The sequence below is a fragment of the Aythya ferina genome, assembly GCF_964211825.1.
Source record: "Aythya ferina genome assembly, chromosome: 1".
In the NCBI taxonomy this organism is placed as follows: domain Eukaryota; kingdom Metazoa; phylum Chordata; class Aves; order Anseriformes; family Anatidae; genus Aythya; species Aythya ferina.
In genome coordinates this window covers 21,443,483-21,465,431 of record NC_140296.1, presented here as the reverse complement: position 1 = coordinate 21,465,431, position 21,949 = coordinate 21,443,483, and the positions used below count along the sequence as shown (strand labels likewise).

The following is a 21,949-nucleotide window of genomic DNA, read 5'->3' as shown; positions in this document are numbered from 1 at the left end:
GTTATCCAGGTATTACAATTGTTTAGTAGCCACGATGAAGCACGTTGTTTTGGTCGATGACTTTGACAGTCCATTGTTTGAAGTAATGATGCTTATCAGGTTGGCCTCACATTAACAGCAGCAGCAGAAAAAGGAAAGCAATATTGCAAGCACTCACAATTATGCAGAAGAATATATTTTACCAAAGCAGAGACAACTGATTTCAAAAGTTAGAAAATGCTTTTGGTTTGCACAAATGATTTTGTTGCAAAGGCTTAGAGAAACTGGGAAACGTAAATATTAGTTGAGCAGAGAGTTCATAAAGATACAAAGTCTAGGATGCTCTGTCAAATAAGCCCAAGAGAGGGAGCAAAAGGATCTCTTTGTCCCATTACTGCACAGAGCTGTATTGTATTAGTATCAAGCAATCGTGCAGCCTGGCTTTTAGTGAACACAGTAAACTGATGCACTTATCTGTAAGACTGGAAGCAAGGTAAGCAACAAAAAGCCAGGGCTTTGAGTAAAACAAAATGACAAACCCTTTGGGCATTTTGTCCTCTTTCATGCTTCCTGCCTGCTCCATTTTCTTTGCGTCACTCATGAACTCAATGCCCATTTTCCTTCTCTCCCACTCTTCTTTTCTTGTTCTTACTTTTCTCACATTAATTTGCTGGTTTCTGTTTGGATTCAGCTTGTGTTTCTCTCTCTAAAGTACAATAAGTATAACAAATACATTGTAAATTGCCACAGTCTGGACACTTGGACATCAACCTTTAACATGCAAGTTTTACAGTCAGCAAACTAGGAGAAATAAGCCTTTTTTAACATTAAAAAACAACACAAGTAAATATAAATAAGGTTCTAAAGAAGCGTTACACACTGCTCACGCATAGCTGTCAGCATGAAAACCTCTCTGAAATCAGTATTTCTGTATGCATCATGCCTTCCAGAGCTTAGTTCCCACAACTGAGACTACCCCAAGATACAACAGGAAACCTTCTCTCCATGTTGGTACTAGTCACAAAACCTTTCATGCCCATGAAATAGATTTCAGGATTTAACCACTGATACTTGATTCACTGAAACTTAAAGTTCTTCACTTTATAAGCCCTTGAAGTTTTATAATATGCACCAATATCCAACCATACCATGAAATTTATACCCAACATGATCTTTAGAACTGTTGCTGTTAAAATCCTACAGATGGCAACTATTAGGGGTATCTGCAAATAGTCAAATACGCTTTGACATTGCTGGGAGATTAGAAAAACAAATAACTCCAATGCACCTATTTAAACTCAGGAACCCTGGAAGCAAAGTGTTAAGCCCAAAAAGAGCCTTGAAACGAGTGAAAGGCAGAGCTCAGAGATAATAAAAATCCACATCTTGCATTTCACAGGGGAACATCAATGTCATCTTATCAGATCAACCTATGGAAAACACAGTCTTAATGAAATACCACAGACCAACAACCAGGAGACAACATTTTGCATTAGAAACTTCAAAAAAAAAAAGATGGTTACATGATTTTAGAGAGAGTGGAATCTGAACACATTGAAACAGCAGAAGAAATTGTCTTTTCAATGTTTGTTTTGGTTGGAATATTATTTGTCTTCACAAAGATGGAAACATGAGGTTTACAGAGATCTAAGAAGGTTTGTTTTTGTTTGGGTTTTTATATTCTTTAGCTCAGCTGGACAGCAGATTTAAGGTATTAGTGCATAGTTTTGCAGTTGCAGCTGTTTCCTCATCCTAGCATTCCACAATTTAAACATAAATTGCCCAAGTTTTCCACTAGGTTCGGTTCATTCCTAACACTGCTGCTAGCAATTAACCTTGACAAACAGAGAAATAAAATGAGAGAATCCTTTAGTGAGAGCAGCTCAGTGAACAAACTCAGACTTCTGTACACGCCAGGAGAAGGTAACTCCCACCGAGCTCAAAGGGAAACTCGCACAATGCAGATGAATTCTGCTGCTTCTCTCTAAGCAGAGATTTTTCTTCAGAGAAATATCGCAAGCAGCAATGTTGCATCTGATTTTGCAGCTTGTCTTATAGACACACAGAACATGGATAAAGCTGAGCAGCCTATTCCCCTGTTAAAGCTTATTATTAAAGGTAAGAGTGTGCCTGATTGGGCTGATCACAGAAAAATATTCATTAAGCTATCAGCAGCGTAACCTGTGACAAGTAGCCATGAAGAAAGAGGCATTGACGTTATCTGGTTGAAGCCAATTAAAATGCTTTTGCAACTACAGCTAGTCAAGATCGAATATAAAACGTAAAGCAAACACTTATTTCATTCCAGTGCACAGCAAATTATAACAACAACATGCTCATCTGATGCTGAGGAAGAAAAAAAATCATTAGTTACAGAGTTTATGTTAGTTATGCTTTAAAATAATTTTTGAGAAGAGCTTTAAGAAGCGGAATGTACATTTTGTCTCTTCTAACTACTCCCAGCCTGTAAAAACACCTAAATCTACTCAGTGCTTCTGAACATACAACTGTGGCATAACAAGCAGCTTTGTTGTAAACAGACCTAGTATCTGGGGACAGGGATCCCTCGGAAGATGCTCCATGGTACACACTTTGAGACAACCTGTTGTCAGGTCTAAGCTCTTTGTCATACGCCATCATATTCCACTCCTGGCGTCTGTTTCTGGCTTTTCTAACCTTTTTCACCTCACGGGTGGTGCCATCTATACGCTTTTGCTCCTGATGTTCAAACAAAAGAAATAAAGCATGCAAAGAGAGAAAAAAAGGAAAGGAAAAAAGCAGGTTAAAATGCAGTTAGAGCGCATGAAAATAAGACCAGATTTACAGATGAAGCCAAGTCTTCATAAAATGACTGAAAACGAGATTATCTCCTTAAACTATGAACCTCATTACTAGTAAGACTGCTCTGCTTTGCCCTTCTTCTGTAGGATGCACATGCCAGTGTGATACTGACCTACTGTTTTTCCCAGTATAGACAGGAATGTGATTTGTTTTAAAAGCCAGAGGTTTAACTTCTTCTGACATCATATGACAACTGTTTATTTAGACTGTCCTGAGGCACCTATAATTTCCTTCTGCAAGTAACTCATGTTGAGTATGCTCAGGGATATTTTGTTTATTTGTTAGGGTCACAAACACCTGAGGCCCTGCATAAGCAAAGAAAAAGTAGAAACACGTTCTTCTGTCACATGCTAAGATTCTATAGGAAATGATTTCATTTTATTTTAACATGCCTTCCCTTCACGGATCTGGTTAACTACCAAAATTTCTCCTTGTTTTTCCTCATCCTTGTTTCTGATTATCATAAATAAAAACGAATTGCAGTCATCCTCTCTGCAATGTGTCAGTAAGATTCAGGCCAGTGGTATACTACAGCTTGATAGCTTCATGACAAAGCAGTCAGTTTAGTTTTCGAACTTCTTCTATATCATTTCAGGCCCAGTCAATGTCAGTGGTCATCTAGCAGCTCCCCTAACAGCGGGACTCAGTGGTTTCACACCTCTGCAATGTCCCCTTCACCTACCTCTAAGCTTCTCAGTTTGAATATAAGATCATACTGGTGCTTCAGCTGGAAAATAAGGAAGTTTGAACAATCCAAACAGGAACATATTTATGTGCTACTTCTTCTCTCAACATTAAAAAAAGAAACAACCCAGTGCCCTTGTAAACCAGCTCTAGATCCCACATCTTAAAATACTAGTTCATAAATAGGTTAAAGATTCTTCATCTATTTCTAATTTGGCATTAACCTTTCAGCTGCTAGAAGAAGATTTTTACGAAATCATTATGTTGGTATTCTGATAATGCACTTATACTCAATTTCATTTAGAGAGGAGTTCAGAACAACACTGATATGGAAGCATACACTGAGTCTCTACCTCCGAAGTAAGGGATGATGGCTGGAAAGCCAAACAGTCCCACCAAAAAAAAAAAAAAAAAAAAAAAAAAAATGATATCTCTCAGATGAACACTGGTACTTCTCCAGCTGTCGAACAGCACCAATTAAAAAGATTCTGAAATAGTTTATTTGGCATTATGAAATTAATAAATTACCAAATAAATGCTTGTCATTGTTTTGGACCTCTGGATTTTTTGTGCATGTCTATGCCCTGGGCCTGTTGATCCATGTTTGCTAGCATTAAGAATGACAGAAAAAAAAACTTCTGAAGTTCAACATCTAAACGTTCCTGACAACACTTGCTCCTTCCTATATCCTGGAGGGAGTAGATTTTTTACCTGATTAATATCAGTAAAGATCAGTACCTCAGTTTTTTTTTTTTATTTTTTTTTTTATATACCTATTAACTCTTTTTCCTTCCCAAACTTTTTAGCATCAATCCATTATTTATTCAGGTTACACATCATCATCTTCTCCTTTAATACCATTTCTTCATATTGAAATTTCCCAATACAGGAATCAAAGCACAAGGGAGGTAGAATCAGTCATGCTTTATTTTAAATATATGAAGTTTTTTCTAATCCCCATGTCTGAATATATGCTTACAAAATGCTTTACATCTGTCTTTTTCATTTGATCACTGCAAAATTTAATTTGCAATCTTTTATCCTGGTTCATTTATTTAGAATTTGTTACCAATTCATAACACTGGAGAAGTAAAAGCAAACCTCTAGGTTAATTGAAAACTTCCTTTAGTTATTTCTCCTCACAGAACTGTAACTCCATCCTCTGAGGGTCGCTACTATGCATTTCTTTTAAGTTTCTGTTATAAGTATCAGCCTTTTCAACCATCTACAATGCTCCTTGGAAGATAATCATTTTGATACAAATCAGGAACGCTTACATGACTGCTTACACGATTACCCTTTTTAAAAAAGGAGCAAACTTTTAAGAGATCACTATGTATGTATTTACCTTTTTCATAAAATTGTGTGCATAAGTAAATAAATACTTAGTATTGTAAATACAAAGTAGTTTAATTTTACTGGCTCATACTTCAGTTGGATAGGTTGTTCCAAATGTTGGTATGCTAATGAATGAATATGCTGGAACCCTTGCCTTACTTGTATTGATTTTTAGAGTACTGTATAAAGACATTTATTTTCATTAAAACATTTAATTTCTTCCCAAATGGTGGGGCAGGCCAATTATTTGCAGCAGACAAAACCAAATACATCTCTAGTAGAGCAGCTTTCTGTTGTTCCAGGAAAAGGAATATATACGTTCTTATATTTTGGACTAGAACAATGGTGACAGCTCTAGTTTTAACACACAGAGCAAGGACAGAGTTCTAGTGGAGCTGAAGCCTTTAAAATAACTATAATTAGAAACATTTTTTTTAGGAAAGTTAAGCATTGTTAAGAGTTACTCCCTTTTAATTGAATGTAGTAGAAGCTTTGGTAGACAAATGGATGCTGCAGGTTAAACCAGAAAGGAGGTACAAGATTTATCTGTTGGCAGGAAGTGATTTCAGCCACACAACAAGTGTATTAGTGCCCTCAAAGTAACTTTAAGTATCATATTTGCATCAAGTGTTAGCAAATGGTATTTCAAGCATTGTTATAAAGAATAACCACTGGTAACTAAAAGGAGCTTCATCAAGTATTTTCATTACTTTCAAAACAAAAAAAGAATGGAAGCATGAGCCTAGTGTATTTTCCTGACTTCAGAAATTTAGAAGATCCTACCAAACTCAAGTCATCAAGAATTTTTAAATTGCAAGCATATAAACTCTCAAATTTAAAGATTTTTAATTATTTAAATAACTAATCACTCCTTGTGAAAATATGGGGAACAATAAAAAGCAAGGTAGAACAACTCACATTTAGTTAACCAGCAATTAATAACTGGTCTGCAGACATTCGGTTCTGAATATTACTGCTAGCTACAAGTCAAAACTAACCTCATTGAACTCCTACGCACTGACCTACTGAAAGCTTGGAAGTTAAAAAATGGGCAGTATACCACAGATTTTCAACTTAGAAAGAATTAATCACAGTTTCCTTTGGAGAAAACATTTATGTGAAAGAGTCAAAGCAAAGAAAGTCTGTTAGAATTCTCCATAGTTAAACAAGAAATGTGATATTTCAAGGCAGGAAAATGAAATGCCTCATAAACCTGCCACAGTAACTCAAGCATTTAAGACAAATTACCACAATAATATTGGAAAACAAATCCTCTGGTGCGATGCCTGTTCTTCACTGACCCCACGAAAAGTTGAGGCTAAAAACCAGCTATATTTGGTCATCTGAAAAGGACAGCATTTGGATGCTTAGTTTATAATATCCTAACCTATACATATCTATTTCTTTTGCACACAGTTTATCAACAGCTTTTATATTTTGTGCTTCTGTAAAATGCACATTGTTTGTGGAAGTGTCAGTTCATAGATTCAAAACATAACTTTAGCCGCAAAATGTCAGTAGATACCCTGGATTCATTCCCACTCACTGCTATTGTAGGGCCAAGAACAAAAGAAAAGGCCAGTCTTAATCAACCTGTGAAGCTGACACTGTCTGAGGGACATCTCACCCAAACCCTGCAGCTCCACAAAGGTTCAGATAATGATATGCTTATTTGCACACCAACTTTTGGAAAGCTGGTTTCTACCTGTTAAAGTAACACCTATTTATGCAGATCTAAATCTGTGTGTTGCTTTCTTCTTAGCTGTCTTGTTATACGTGTAAAAAAAAATCCAAACAGCACTTCAGGTAGAACTTATAGCCATATATCACAAAAACACCTTGATAATCCTATAACTGAACACATTTTGCATCTTGGTTGTAGACTGTGATACAGCAATTAAAATCTACCAAAAATATACCATGGGTGGAAGCAAGTGAGATGTATTACGTAAAGTAGTCTGGAAGCAAGTCTCTAAAGGGTTCTGTAAAAATGTCTCTAAAGTTATCAAAGTGTTTTCAAATGAAATTAGTTAAAGCTTAAAAAACACTATTGTAATTTTCCCCTTTTTAGTTTCAAGTCAGAATGAAAAATTTAGCAGTTAATAGTTTCTTTTTATCCCTTTCTCTAGTGACAAGCTCTAAATTTGAAGGGGAAAAAAGGCTGGAAGGAAAAAAAAAAATCAAAGATTCTAATTACCCCTATGTATTTTTTTCTACATAGAAATACTGAATTAAATTTAAAGACAACTGAACTGGAAAACAGAAGCTGCTGTAATTGTTTCCCATCTTTCTATCAACTCTACAGCTTATCATGCTAAGGATAGAGTAGGATTATAACCCTGCATATACAGTTGTTTACAATTATACACACAACCAAGTGAAAATTTTCCAATACTACACTTCAGACAGTATCTCGTACTGAAAATGTTTTCTTAGCTTTTTCAACTATATTTAATACTTTGATCCTGAGATACCTGTCAAAACAGTAAACATTTTTTAACTCATTCTCCTAACAGGAAGATCTGATTTTTTTTTTTCCCAAAACTTTTAGAATCACAAATTGACCAACTGTTTTAGTTAAAGCAAGTCTTCATCTACAATGTCTGTGTGCGTATATATATGTCCTGAAAACTAAGTAACTTCTCTCTATTTCCTCTGAACAGTCTTTCCACCTTGTTTGGACTCCTCTCAATTCAAATCCCTTATCTCTCACTGAACCCATCTAGAAGGGCACCTGCTGCTGGATAAGATAGGCAGTCATTGCTTCATCAAACTTCCCTTCTTCACTTTTTTTTTTTTTTTAGAATTATCTTCAAAAGTCTTATTATGGTTCTCAGATTTGATCAAAAAATTGACAGCAAAGAAGCTGCAGCAGTAGCAACTTCTTCATTCAAAACTAAAAACCATTAAAAGAAGAAATCTTGATTGCTTCAAACTGCACATTTTGGATCAAACTGCTGAAAAGAGTCCAGGACTGAAGACATCTGTCTATGAAAAAGCCTTTTTGTTGTTTTCAAATTTTTCGGAAGCGAACAACTTTATGAGTGAGTCTTCTCTTGTTGCTAAACCAGAGATTTTTGCTGTGTATTAACATCTTGCTAACTTGTTATGCATAGAAAAGTGAAGAGTCACTATAATGGAATTAAAAATGAATATGCACTTCTGAATAAGCCTATGTTTTGCTAGAGCAGTTGCTGCTGCTGGATAAAGAACTAAGAAAAATGAAACTGTAATTCTAATTCCTTCCCCCCACCACCTAAATCACAGGGTCTTTTTTTTGTGAAGCACAACAGGGCTACTTCACTGAGTATTAATAAGCAGATACTGGCAAAGGATTAAAGGAAGTATGTTGGAAGATAACTATAGTTCTCCTAGCATTCAATTTGCCAACTTAAAACAGACATGAGCTATAAAAACTGAACCAACTCAGAGTCCACAGCCACGTATTACAGTGGAACAGTCTTTCCACACACACAAACTATGCCCTATCAACTTTTATGCCTGGACAAGTGTACACAGAATTTTAATACGTGTTTTTTCTGTTTTGTTTCTGTTTTTACCTTTTGTCTCCTCTTTTCTTTTCGCTTATCTTCCGTATCTTGTAACATTTTTTCTTTCCAAAGATCGAAAAAATAGGAAGGATCGGTATAGAATTTCAATCCATCTTTCTTATCATCCCTGAAAATACAGTAGAATAAAAGCTAAGAAAATATCAAGCAGCATTTTTAAACTAGCAAAACTTACCTTCAAAGATCATCCAAACTGATTTTTTTTTCCATCATAAAAATGACAGCATGCCAAGTGCACAAAGTGCCACTCTTTGTAATTACAGCTTGCAATTGGCTTAATTCATGCCAAGAATTTCAAGGAAAAGGGCTGGAATGAACAGCGTTTAGGAGGCATGCTCCCAGGCAGGAGCTGACTGCTGGAGCGAACTACCCTGGCGCTACAAGAATATCCGTGCCAAAACAGGATGCACAGGGGACAGAGGAGCATATGTTATGAATGGAAATCAACTGACTCAAAAGAAACAGAAAAGAGGAATTTGGCTCAAAATCCAGACAGGCTTTCGGATCCAAATTTAGGAACAAGGTAAGCCTGAGTACCTTCACCCTTATGACAGGAAGCACTTATTTTCGCTACTCTGAATTTGGAAAAGGGCTAGGAAAGGGGTGACAACTGAAGTTCTGCCACAGTTCTACCAAACTGTTCCAGGAGGATTTGAGACAGAGCTGATTTGGGCTTGGTAGCTCCAAACGGCAGCAGAAGCCATGGTCACACAGACTAAGAGGTCACAGAAAGGGTATGCTACCAAATCCTAATTTGAGGTGGCCCGGAAATACAGAAACTTCTGACATCCTACATGCTTGAGAAGGAATAGGTGTGTGTGGGGGGGGGGGTCAACATGACGGAGCAACTGGCACGGCCTAAACAGCATGTAACAGTGATGCCAGTCTAGCTTCCTAAACTGGTGCACTGCAGAGTCTGTAAACTCTGGCTGAGGCAAATAAAAATAATTTAAATTCAGTAAGTGTAAGACTTACTAAGAAATAAAAGTCAAGTAAGTTTCACTAACACATCCCTAATATAAAAGGAATAACACAATAAAGCTCACTGACAGTATCATCCAGATACATATTGGACCATAACTGTACCAAACACTTGATGGATAAACAACTCACTGGGTGACTGTAAATAACAGAACAATTGTCCACAGCAGTGGAAAAAACTGTACTTCAGCTGTAAGTCTAACAATTTTACCTCCCAAGCAAAAGCTGTAAAAAAAAATAAAATAAAAAAATACACTGCAAGTGTTCTACAACATTCCTAAAAAAAATCCAGTAAGTTAACTGCAGACTGAGTAGCTGCTTTATTACAGATAAACTCACCAATCTGGTGATCCAGTACTTTTCAAATGTTAAAGGACACAGTAAAAGCATGGTGCCTACAACCCTTCAGACAGATGATACTGACTTCATGAGCAGCTATAAACTTAAAGGAAACGGGAAGTGAAATAAATCCTGCTTGCTGATTTCTTCACTAGTCTGTAAACAGGAGAAAGGTAGAGATGGTGCACATGCACATATGTCTATGTTGGGAGGGAAGAGAAAGCAAAAGCTGAAAATCCTGATTTCTAGATAAATAAACCAAAGAAATCATTGTTCATTGTATTATTATTTTCTTTTTACTTTTTAAGTGATGAATGGCACTTGCTCTCTGATCCCATGATGCCATGTAACACTGCTATGCTGAAATACGATGATTTTTGTCAGGTACAGCCTATGACTTTCAGTGTGGTAACAGCAATTTTTTGTTTTCATGAACATGGAAGTCCTCAAAAACATATCTCAATAACCAACAAAGATTTTCTCTTTGGCTGTAATTGTTCTCTATATAAAAAGCAGAAGAATGGAAGCACTGAATGTTTGCATACCTATAAGGCGAAAGAATATTCAGAGGAGGCGGTTTGTCACTCTGATTATAAATATCAGCCACTGGGTTAGGAATGCTGTTCTTTGAAACTACCTGCTGATCTTGAATTGTTGAACTTTTGAAAGCTTTTTTCATGTTGATATCCTGTAAAGATACTGTTACAAACAGAAATACATTTATCATGTCTGAAATTAGGTGAAAATTAATTTTAAATATCCATAAAAATAATAATAATATAATAATAATAATAGCTATTTAAAATATCTGTAGCAAACTGCAGAAGGAAAACAAAGTTTTGTTTTTACTTTCAAGGATAATCATGATATTTAAGTACAAGGGCACATAAGAATTGTCATCCCTCTTGGTCCAGAATTTCACTTAAAATAACAGGAACACAAACTGTTTGTCTTGGAAGTCGTGACAGGAATCCCGTCACATGCAGCTGCGCAATTATTTCCCCTTTTAACAAGTTTAACCTGGGTTTCTAGTAGTAGAAAGACTGGCTTCAACCATGGAACAAAGTTTGATATTCTTCTTTCACAGCATGTTTTATAGTTACATCTGGTATCCATCCATATTCAATCCCGTTCTATGGTTACTAAATTACGGCCTCTGCAATTCCTGTGAGAGAACTCCGTATCTTTTACGATCTTTCAGTTCCCAATCTTTCCATATAATTGATCATCCTTCAATCTAAAGTCTTCTTCATCTCTCTACAGAGAGGAATAGATATCTTCTTCATACAGACCAATAATATGCTTTTATTCCATCTTTTCTGGCACACAATTCTGGGGAAAATAATACTAGCCTTTTCCTTGATTTGTTGAATGAAAGATATAAGTTGCTGTCACTTTTGGATAGACTTTCATTCTTACTATGTATTTCTTTCATTCTCTTCTCTTACTATGTATTTCTTGTTCTTTCATTCTTACTGCATATTTCATTTACTAGATATTTCCCTGAGATGGAATGTCCAACACCAGAAAGATCCAGATAATGCCAATCACGATTTAACAGTGATAGTACGCTCTCTGTGTTATCTTCTATTCTTAGGCAACCCAAAATACTGATGGATTGGTGGTTTGTTTTTGTTTTGACTACAGTCAAACAGAGAACTGAAGTCTTCACTGGCTTGTCTACAATGACACTAACCATTTCTTGAATGGATTATATATAATACATACAAGCATATGTATATACATATAGCTTATTAACATGAAAGATGATTAGCATTAAATATAAACTGATGGCAGTTTAATGTAAAATCTGATGACAATCTCAGTCCATTCACTAGTTTCCCCTTCCAACAGACTCTTAATAACTTCAAACTCTGGAAACTAATGAGAAGATGCTAGAGAAAGTAAACAAAGGTGCTCAAACAAGAAAAAAAAAAAACAACACCTCCAACAAGGACAGTGTTCCCAAAAATCATGTACTTGAAAGTCATGAAAACAGACAACATCCATCTCAGCATGGAATAAGTTCCCTCTATGAATATCATCTACTTTGCTCGTATTACCACAACATGCCTCAAAATCTAAGCTGAAAAGTGACTCTGTAAGCTTAGCTTATGTTCCACGTAGCTCATGACCTCTCTAGACAAAGAGAGGTGCTAGCATGAACTGTGATACTCTGCCAGTTAACAATTTTTATAACAGAAAAAAACGTACATCTTGTAAGAGTTTGTACTCACCAGCTAGCTAGAAATGGAGGGCTAAATATACTGTTAAATACCAATAGTACCATTTAATATTGGCATAAATAGCAATACTAAATATATAAGCTGTATAAATAGTAGTATTAAATATATTAGAAGTAGTATTTGCTACCAAGTAAGAATTAAACTATTGTCCTGATGTAACATAAATGTCAAGATTTTTTATTTTTCTGGAAGACAGAAGAAATTACTTGAACAGGACACACATGCAATGGCTGGCTCAGACAGGTAAACTAAGCATGTCAGGAAACATGCACATTACAGCTTTTAGGCCTAGACAGAGAAATATGTTCTACTTACCTCAGTGAAGTAAGTGCTTTCAAACAATGAAATGGCATTACCTAAATTCTTCATTTTTGCTCTATTTATGATGTAAGTGACCAAACACATAAGCAAGTGAGGACACAACAGCAGAAACTACTGTTTCTAGTGACTAGAACCCCCTAGAGAATTTCAGCTGGTCAGGGCAAACATGTAATGACCCATTTTAGAAAGGAGTGTTATTAAGATCTTAGGTAACTAATCAGCGATCCTGAACAGACAGTAGTAATTAGTTTGTCACAGCTCTATCTTGAAACAAATAGGTCTTACTGTCTCAAACTTCTCCCAGTTTACCGATTTGTTTCCAGTATGATTATTCACTTATGATTTATTATATTCACAGGCCAAAAGTCCTCCCTGAGAAAAAGGCAGGCTAATGGCTCCATTACTACAGGGGCTCTTCAAGTAATGCTAAGTCAAAAATGAAGACAGCTATACAGCTGAAGAATTCCCTCCCCCTTCCACCTCCCTGCTAACATGATTTTTCCCAGCTTGTCTTCCTAAGAAAAGATGAAATATCAGTTCAGGATTACTTTGAAAAGAGAGAGATTGTTGTGTAATTAAATACCGTGGACTTGTCAACATCACTTCTGGCTCAACGCTTTCATGCAATTACCTACCCTCTTCTACTGTTGAATCCAGCTGGGTAACTTTGACAGCAAGGCGATCAATTCTGTCTTGAAGGGAATTTGCTCTGATGTAGAAGCTGTTAGCCTCATTAAACAATTCACCAAATATGTCTTCAGCATGTTTGCCTGTGTGTAAGAAAAGAGACAGGAAAATCCCTTTGCTAGAGACTTATAAAACATAAGACAAATGGCTTTAATATCCTGCAGTTATAATAAAACAGTATGTGTAGAATTATGACAGCACAGTTCTTTAGTTCAGCAAAGTTTGGGACAATAGATTTGAACAAAATCTCAAAATATACCCCAATTGCTACCTGAAGTCTGTTCTCCTGGACGCCCTGGTTGGTTATCTGAAAGAATGAAACAAACGTACAACCCCCACACACAGGGGGGCTGCCACATTCATACAACTGATAATTAAGACCTACCTCCAGAATGAAAAGGAAGAGCCTAAGTTTGTAAAAGCTGAAGAAAATTTGGAGAACTAAGATCTAGTAATCCACAGTTATTAAGATTTATTTCATTATATGCATGAGCACAAGCCAACATCAAAATGAAGGCAAAGTGCCATATGTAACACCAACCACTTCTTGGTCCAGAGGTCCTTGTGCTTGCCCATTCCTTCCCTACTCCTACCTCCTCCCAAAGAATGTATTCATCATGATGGTTAAAAAAAACACTTCCTATTCTAAAATAAGTGAATATTTGCTCTTGTCAGTTAAAAACAAAAAACAAAAACAAACAACCAGCAACATGGTAAATTAATATTGGAACATGCTGTTCAGATTAACATGATCCTCTAGCTTAAGAAGAAAACAATACTTCGTTAGGGTTTTCCATACTACCAGCTTTTTAATTAGACTTTTAACAATACAAACGAGCAGAAAAACTACCCTAAGTTACAAGTATACGTCTTGCAACTTAAGAGCTGGTTTTGGTACTGTAAGATTTCATTTAAAAACCATCAAGTGCATCTCAATGTACAGGCAACCTAAATAACTAAAAAAACACCACCAAAGGACTATGTAGTCTGTCCTTTTAAGGCTTCCTCCACCCACAGAAATAGTTGAGTTGAAATGTAGTCACGAAGTTGCCTCACCAAATCCCTGCTCTCAAAAGGTTTTAACATCAACTAACAGAAGTGCCTCTTTCTAGCACTTCCACTGATGATCACCATACAGCTACATGTTCGATTGCTCACAAAAATAAATTTCCAAGCATTGTGAGATATGTCTGGAGGTCACGATTTCCAAAATAATTGAAACCATAATACCTCTAGTCAAGTTCTGCAGTGATTACATGGAATGTCATCTTGCCACACCACCTTATAAAATCTCTAGTGGAGACATGACACCATCTAAATTGATTACAATTGATTTTCACACACACTGCACAAAAAGGTGGGCACTAACACTTTGAATGTGCTGCCCCAAAGCTATCTTTTGTCCGCAATCAAAACACGCAGTGCTGTACCAGAAGAAGAAATCAAACAATGATGCTGGCTTGTCTGAGGTCCAGAAACCCAGCTGTGTTTATTACTTTGGCTACCTCCATTTCACAGATTCGAATCCTGAAAGTGCAGCATTCCTTTCCATTCCTTGCTCCACAGCACACGGACACTGAAGAACATATTCCAGTTAAGATTTACAGATTTAAAGGCCTATGATTTTTCTTACCATGAACGTACGCGAGCAACAACAGAAGGTGAGCCATCTCATCACCTGGCATTCAGGTGTCAGTTCTAAAGGACACCAGAAGAGAGATGACACCAGAAGAGAGATGACACCAGCACTGCCCCAGGTGAGCTGGTGCTGCCCTAATGCTCTCCTTGGGTCCTAGAGAAGGACCGGAGTCCCACAGAGCAAGCTGGCACTTTGTAAGCTGGAATTCACCCAGGATGCGTCCACTTCATCATAACAGGGAGCAGAAAACAGTGATTCCATCCACCCATTTGTAACCAGGTTAATTAACATTAGCACTTTTTTTTTTTTTTTTTTTTAAATAAGCAAAAGTAGTAGGCTGTTACTGACCAGGCCTTGATAATCACCCAACTCCTCACAGGACCTAGATCATCATAAGCAATGCCAAAATAACCAGCTTCATAACTCCATCCAGCTTAGCAGTGAAGAACAGTCACACAAAGCAGGACACGATGTACTCGGGCCTGTGTGCAAAACAGCCAAATTCTGAGCCAACAACCTGAAGAAAATACTAGGAAACAACTGGGTGGGCACTGCTCCTTCCATGGAAGAAAATGTTTTTCAACTCCCCACAGATGACACGTTGTACAATCATATATTATGTTTTTTATATGTTGTACAATCAGCCTTGCACGTGGCTCAAAGAAAGGAGCTCTGTACTGGCTATGGTTTTTGTCCATCTAGAAACAAGACTTCAGCCTCAGAGGTAGTATGCGTATCAGTAGAGAAGCCAAAGATAAAAACAAGAAATATTTAAAGACTCACGGAAAGGAAAGAAGCCAGGAAGTGATAATGTAACTTGGAAGAAGTATGTTAATGTACAGGCTGAAATCTAATTTTAAAATGCTCGATACAGGGTAATATTCACTCTTCAAAGTTAATCAGATGTAATTATTTCTTCCCCATATATCCACATAAGCTCAAGTCGGTAACAAAACCATGGTGCAACAGACCGTGTTGCAGAGTCCAGCTTTTTCATTGACCGGAGTCCTGCTGCCTCCAGATCCATCTCCACTGCCAAAAGTTCGGGACTATTTGCATAGGCAGTTTCTTCAAAGCCTTCACTCTGTGCGCTTACCAGGTAAAGCAAACATAATGCTTGAAAGTACAGGCTGCAAATGCTCCCAGTCCTCCCACACAGCAGATCCTCTCCCCCCAGAGGAGGTGACTCCCCTAGGCAAGCTTTTGCCTTACATAAAAGTGCAGAGTTTCATGCAGAACCCTGCTCGCTCTGCCTGTGCTCCAAGCCAGCTGGCTGCAAACAAACCCAAATCTGAAGACATAAAAAAAAAAAAAAAAAAAAAAGCTCCACTGAGAGCACATTCCCTTTGGATGGGAACTTATTCATGTCTCCTGAAAAGAGCAGAAGCAAGCCAAATTTGTACACAACAGCACAGATCTGCCAGCTTTTACAATCCACAGCGGACTCAGTACAACACTAAAACGCAGCACGGCTGCGAGATGGACCTGTACTCACTCTCTCCCTGTTCTTCAAGCTGTGGGAACACCAACAAGCTCTGATACCATCAGTGGCACATACTACCTTAGCTCAAGCACAACGTTTTTCTGCAATCGTTTTCTTGTTCCCAGTTGGCTTGAAACAGGCAAAACAAGTGCAGTCCGCTAAAAGACCTCTGCAAACATGATGGATTTTACTGTTAGACCATGGATAAGCCTGGTTGTAGACCTCACTCGTTAAAAAAAAATAATTCATCTGTTAAAACAAACAACGCATCGTTATCTGCATAGATCTTTAACTTGACACGAATAAAGTACATTAGGGTTGTCTGAAGAGACTTCTGATAACCTGAGAAATCTGCTAAATGAAAACAGCATGGCATGAATTGTTCCTCAGCAGTAGTCATAAGAGGATCTGAAAACAGATATTAACATAAACTAATTAATATTAGCCCCGAGACCAAATCTGGAGAAGTGAAAACTAGACATTTCTAGCAAGATTTAACAAGCCGGAGAAGTGGAAGGTACTACCCACACTCTGGCCATCATTGTGTAGCACCAAAACAAGGTCAGATATCCTTGAATGTCACCAGGAGGCATCAGCCTTTCTTCTCAATCTTCTGAAACTGAAGGATGTTGATACTGAGAAACTGCCTAATAAAATGGTAAGTGAAACTCAGTGGCAGTAAATGCAAATGCGCTTTAACTATAAATAACTTTAGACTCTAAATCAGCAGCTACTGCTCAAAAAAGATCTGACAATTACTTAGAGACTTTTCTAAAAGCATCAGCTCAAAGTTTAGCAGGGAAAAAAAAATTAAAAACTTCTAGGGAACTTATGAGAAAAGGTCACTGTGACACTCTTTGGAATATGATGGGGCTCCTCATTTAAAAAAAAAATCTAACTTTGATATACAAGGCAGAAATAACCACCATCAAAATTACAAAAAAAGGTTTCTAATCCAAAAAAAAAAAAGTGTTAACAGATCAGGACATTCCAACTTCTAAAAGATATCACTAGTAGGACGCGATAATGACTTATAAAATCACAGCTAATACAGAAGTATGTGGGAGGTAATCACTTTCCATTATTTTTTGTAGGTATCAAAAAGAAATGGAACAATTTCTATTGTGGGACATTTTGCCATAGGTCACCGTGCGTGAAAGAAGAACAATCCTATTTGAGCACATCTAAACAATTCCACAGATGACAGGTTTACAAATGCTTGTTACGTAGGATGATTCAGATAGACCTCCAGCTTAGAAAAATCCCTAATCACTGACTACTGGGAAGGGGAACATGATGTGTTTCTTGTACTCTTTCCCTAATCATAGGCTATTTGCTATCATCGCAAATTGAACACTGGGCTAGTGGGACCCACAGTCTAACCACGGGGACTTTCTAATGCTCTTAAACCGTTTACATTTACAAAGTAAAAAACTGATGAAGTGATCATTTCTTTTCTAGGACCAGAATTATCGACACAAACAACAGCTGCTGACTGTTAAACACTCTCTGAAGAAGTCTGTCTTCTCATTAAGAAGTATTATTCTTCTGGCACGCACTCCAGACATGCTTCTAGAATTGCTAGCTGTAGGGTCAACTGATGGGTGCACAGTGCAGGCTCTTCTCTGTGGAGATAATGCTAAGGGTAGTCTGCAGGTTTGTTATGGCGAATTCTATTCTTCTGATGCATGTTTTTTATTCTGTTCATATTAATCCTTCACACACAAAGAGAAGTCTTAAGAAAGAACACTTTAAACTGAAAGTTCAGTCAAATGTCATTTAATGACAAGAAGCAGAAGACTTGGCTGCCTTCATCTCATACAACTGAAGGCCAAGAACAACTCAAGTGCTAGCTTTGTTTCCTGCATCAAATGCTTACACTTTAAAAACAGATCACTAGTTTACTATCCATAGTTGTTGTTTTTTTTTTTTCCCTTAAAAAAAAAATTAAAAAACCTAGAGAGGGTCTGCTTGTACAAAACTGAAAATTCATGAGAGCATAAAAGCAATGAAGTAGCATTTTATTATTGTAAGTAACAGTGTCCTGTATCATAGTTTTGCTATTTAAAACAAGCTATCTTACAGACTTCCATTTATTCAGTTTTTCCATCAGCAATCAAAAGCTTGCAGGAAGATACAGATACTTACTTAAGCTGCTTAGCTGGCGGATGATAGCAGCGAGGGTACTATTCGTTACACATTCCAGTTCGCTAGTTATTCCCTCTGGCAGAGCTCCTCGGCAGAGATGCCTTGGTTCAATATTCCTTTTCACCAAAGGCATGGCTCAACCTGGAATTTACACACACACAAAAAAATTATAGTGTATTTACAACAATGGAAATATAAGCTAGGAATTTACATAGCACGCGTCCAGTGTTCTTCTGCAAAACTTAATCTTTCTTTTAAAGCACTTACTTCAGTCTTAAGATATTGCCGTAAGATACTGTGCCATTCCTACAGAGACACAGGAGTCATGTACTCGAGCCAGAACATGATGAGAGGTGTGCAGGTACACACAGAGGATGCAGTCAACAGAGATAACCTGCACAAAACCCAACGCCAGCATCCTGTTTATTGCACACAGAGACCTGTGTCACAGCGTACAAATGCTTCGTGGAATCACTGGACTTCAGAGCACATTTGCATCTATTAAAAAGTGGCAGTTCCCCCAGGACTCACAGGAATGGATGCTGTCTGCAGCGAGCCGGGTCACTGCCTTGGCACAGAGCACTTGCCCAGCAGGCCCCAGGCTGACCATCCACGCTTTACAGCCCCGTAACTGCGTCAGATGCTGACCAAACCTTGCTCCGACAGGTTTTCAATCAAAATGATAAACTCATCTGACAGATAAGGACGTTGCACCTACGCAGAAATGCACCGGGTGAGATTAAGAAAGAAGTTGCAATGTGATGAGAAAAGTAGTTCTCAATCGGTGTTGTTGAACAACAGTCTCAGGTAAGAGCCTGTATTTACCAGATTTTGGACACAAGCCAGATGAGGGCTTTTATCTGAGATGAGACATTTACCTGAGACATTTATCTGAGAAAATAAAGGCTGTTAGAACTGGCCTTCTTGGAAAACCAGAAAAAAAAAATTAGGATAGAGAAAATAGAATAGAAAAGCTCAGTTGGAAGTGATCTGCAAAGATCATCAAGGCCAACTGCCTGACCTCTTCAGGGCTAACCAAAGGTAAAACATACTGCAGAGGGCATTGCCCAAATGTCTCTTCAACACTGACAACAAGAATGCCCAACTGGGACAGAATTCCTCCAAAGGTAAAAGGTGAGCATGTTAAAAAATAAAAATGTAGTGCCATTTTAAACATAACCGCTTAAAACAATTAGGAGTCGACTTGATTAGCCTGCTCCAGTACTAACAACTCGATGCCCATGAAAATATGAATAACATCCCATTTAAAGACCATGAAGCACTAAAATATTCTGGAGTGACAAACTCACAGTACTGTCAAGGGCACAAGCTCATGTGGAAGAGACTTAACTAACATTTCTTTTTTATTACACTAAAGCAATTAAAACGGGCTTCCAATTTCTCTAATGACAATCATATTAGTAAATTAAAAAGGACCTTTTTGCTTTTCAGATGTGGCACAGCAATTTTAGTAATGACTTTTTCCCCCCAAAGGTTTAAAATATTTTCTTCTCAAGGACACTTGTAAAAAACTGACAAATCTTAATTAGTAAAAAGCAAATTATTTGAACTATAGGATGACTTCATAACAGCCCAGAGAGAAATAGGCTCATGACTTCCAAGCAGCAGTCTTGAATTACATTTTAAATTTAATATAAAATGGTTTATTTGAATACAGCATAATTTAAAGCCAATTGAGCCTGCTAATTTTTAAGCAATATAACAAAGGCAACAGAGGAATGATTTTTATTCTATTAGACAATCAAAATGCTTGTTTCTGGTTTCTATTTTTGGATTCCTCTACACAGATATTTAGAAGTATTACTTAATGTCCAACAATCAGTTTGCTGAACTTGAGCAAGATAGGTATAAATTGGAAATTCATAATTAAGCAGTATCTTAGGAATGCAGCATTGTGGCTACGGGGGAAATACAAGCCCTTTCTGAAATACTGATGGGTGACTTACCTTCACGAAGTGTTTTTTCCTTGGAAAAAGTTTTCACGTGCAACTCATCACTAAAACACACTGGTGAGGAAGGCAACCATGATACTGTAGGGTTGTGGGTTTGTTTTGTTTTTCAAGTTACTGAAAATGTGTTTTGCTGTATTTGCTATACACGCTCATTCTCTCTTTTTTATTTTTTAAACTTCTCTCATTTTTTTTAAACTAGTCTTACTTATATTATATAAAAAAGACCCAAAACCAGCAGAATAAAACCTGGTTTCCTGTGGTTTTCTGTCTGGCCCCGAGCCAGCCCCCACTCACCTTCTGCAGTTACCGGGCTTCTTCCCACCACCCACGCCAGGTGCTGGGGCCAGCCAGAAGCTGGGTGCACGCTGCCCCTCTGAGCAGCACGCTTTTAGCTTCAGTTCTGCAGAACCATCCCCAAACAACAACCACCTGCAGAGAGGTTGAATGGACTTTCAGAGATCAGACATTTGCTTTAGATGTATAATCTACAGTGGATTCTGTCCTAGAATAAAGCTTGCCTGTAACTCCTGGTACAGGTAACTAAATTAAGTCTCTGTATCCAAAACAAACATCAGCAAGATTATTCTCTCCCAATTTAAGCATTAGGAGTCATTAGGCAGGCTAAGATGCTTTATTTTCCAAGGAAATCTCAGGGAATTAAAAGCAGCCTCCCCGGGTTTGTGGCATGCAGTGAATATGGCGATGGTAACGGTGGCTCACTAAGTTCCACGTTCTTCTCTATGCTTTTCAGGACGCTCTTCAGCCTCAGCTTATCACTAGCAGTGATACAGGGGAGGAAGAAAAAGAGGGGTGGGCATCACTTAACATCTCCCTACATCCACAGATGCTTTCTGTGTGCTGGTGTGTTGGATGCAGACCAGAGACATCTCTCTGGACCCAACTCCGACTCGAGCACAAACAGACGCCACTCTCCAAACCCTACAGACATCAAGAAGAGCACAGTTAACTCAATTTCCACGCACAATAACTGAGGAATCGGTGCTTTTCTTCCTGTGCTTTTCCTGCTCCTCCGAAGCATCGCCCCAGGTCACCTCAGACCGACTCCCTGCGGCCAGCAGCTGTTAAACTGCGCGCAAGGAGCTTGACGCTGCCTTGGCGAGGCAGATTTAGAAAATCGAGTCGGAAGCAGATGTACAGTAACAAAGATGAAACAAGACAAACACAACGTGCAATCTTTCTAAACAACAGCAGAGCAGCGCTATTATAAGAGGCAGGCTGGGTTTTTCAAGTATTTGACCTGGCAAAAACTCAAGCCAACAGCTGCTCCAACAACCTGCCTTTGCCCTTCCACGTCCCCCACAGGCACTGCCATTTACACTAAAAACATCCCACCAACATCTGAAGTAGGCGACTGGGTTTCATGATTCTTACAATATTAAAGTTCTTTATATAATCACTAACTCTGTGAAATGAACACCAATTTATTATACAGTCCCTCTCCATGTGAATGTCCCCTTATTTCATTTTCCTCAAAGACATTGTTCGATTCCTTTTTTTAAAGCTCTTGAGAGGAGATTACTTCTTCTACTCTCCAGCAGAATACAACAAAGCTGAACCTATTTGCCACAAAAGAGCTTCCCGTATATTCATCCCAATTTTTCTCTGAATACATTCTATTATTGTCAGGAAGCATTAGAGCTTTTCACTGATGAATCTCACAGCCCTCTATAAAAAAAGGAGAAACTACCACAATTCACTTT

At 37.8% G+C, this 21,949-nt stretch overlaps 1 protein-coding gene across 3 annotated transcripts in view; it reads right to left on the bottom strand.

The window, feature by feature from the left end:
* Positions 1 to 21,949, bottom strand: part of WASF3 (WASP family member 3) — a 64,959-nt gene that overhangs the window by 5,868 nt on the left and 37,142 nt on the right. For 2 of the 3 annotated variants that reach the window (XM_084539237.1, XM_084539238.1), the window contains exons 4-8: positions 18,256 to 18,396; positions 12,934 to 13,068; positions 10,277 to 10,430; positions 8,403 to 8,520; positions 2,522 to 2,697 (exon numbers count right to left, since the gene is read on the bottom strand). In XM_084539237.1, the coding sequence (XP_084395363.1) occupies positions 2,522 to 2,697; positions 8,403 to 8,520; positions 10,277 to 10,430; positions 12,934 to 13,068; positions 18,256 to 18,388 (716 nt within the window). In that variant the 5' untranslated portion in view covers positions 18,389 to 18,396. Of the gene's footprint in view, positions 1 to 518; positions 686 to 2,521; positions 2,698 to 8,402; positions 8,521 to 10,276; positions 10,431 to 12,933; positions 13,069 to 18,255; positions 18,397 to 21,949 lie in introns of all 3 variants that reach the window. The other variant, XM_084539239.1, reaches the window with a different exon arrangement.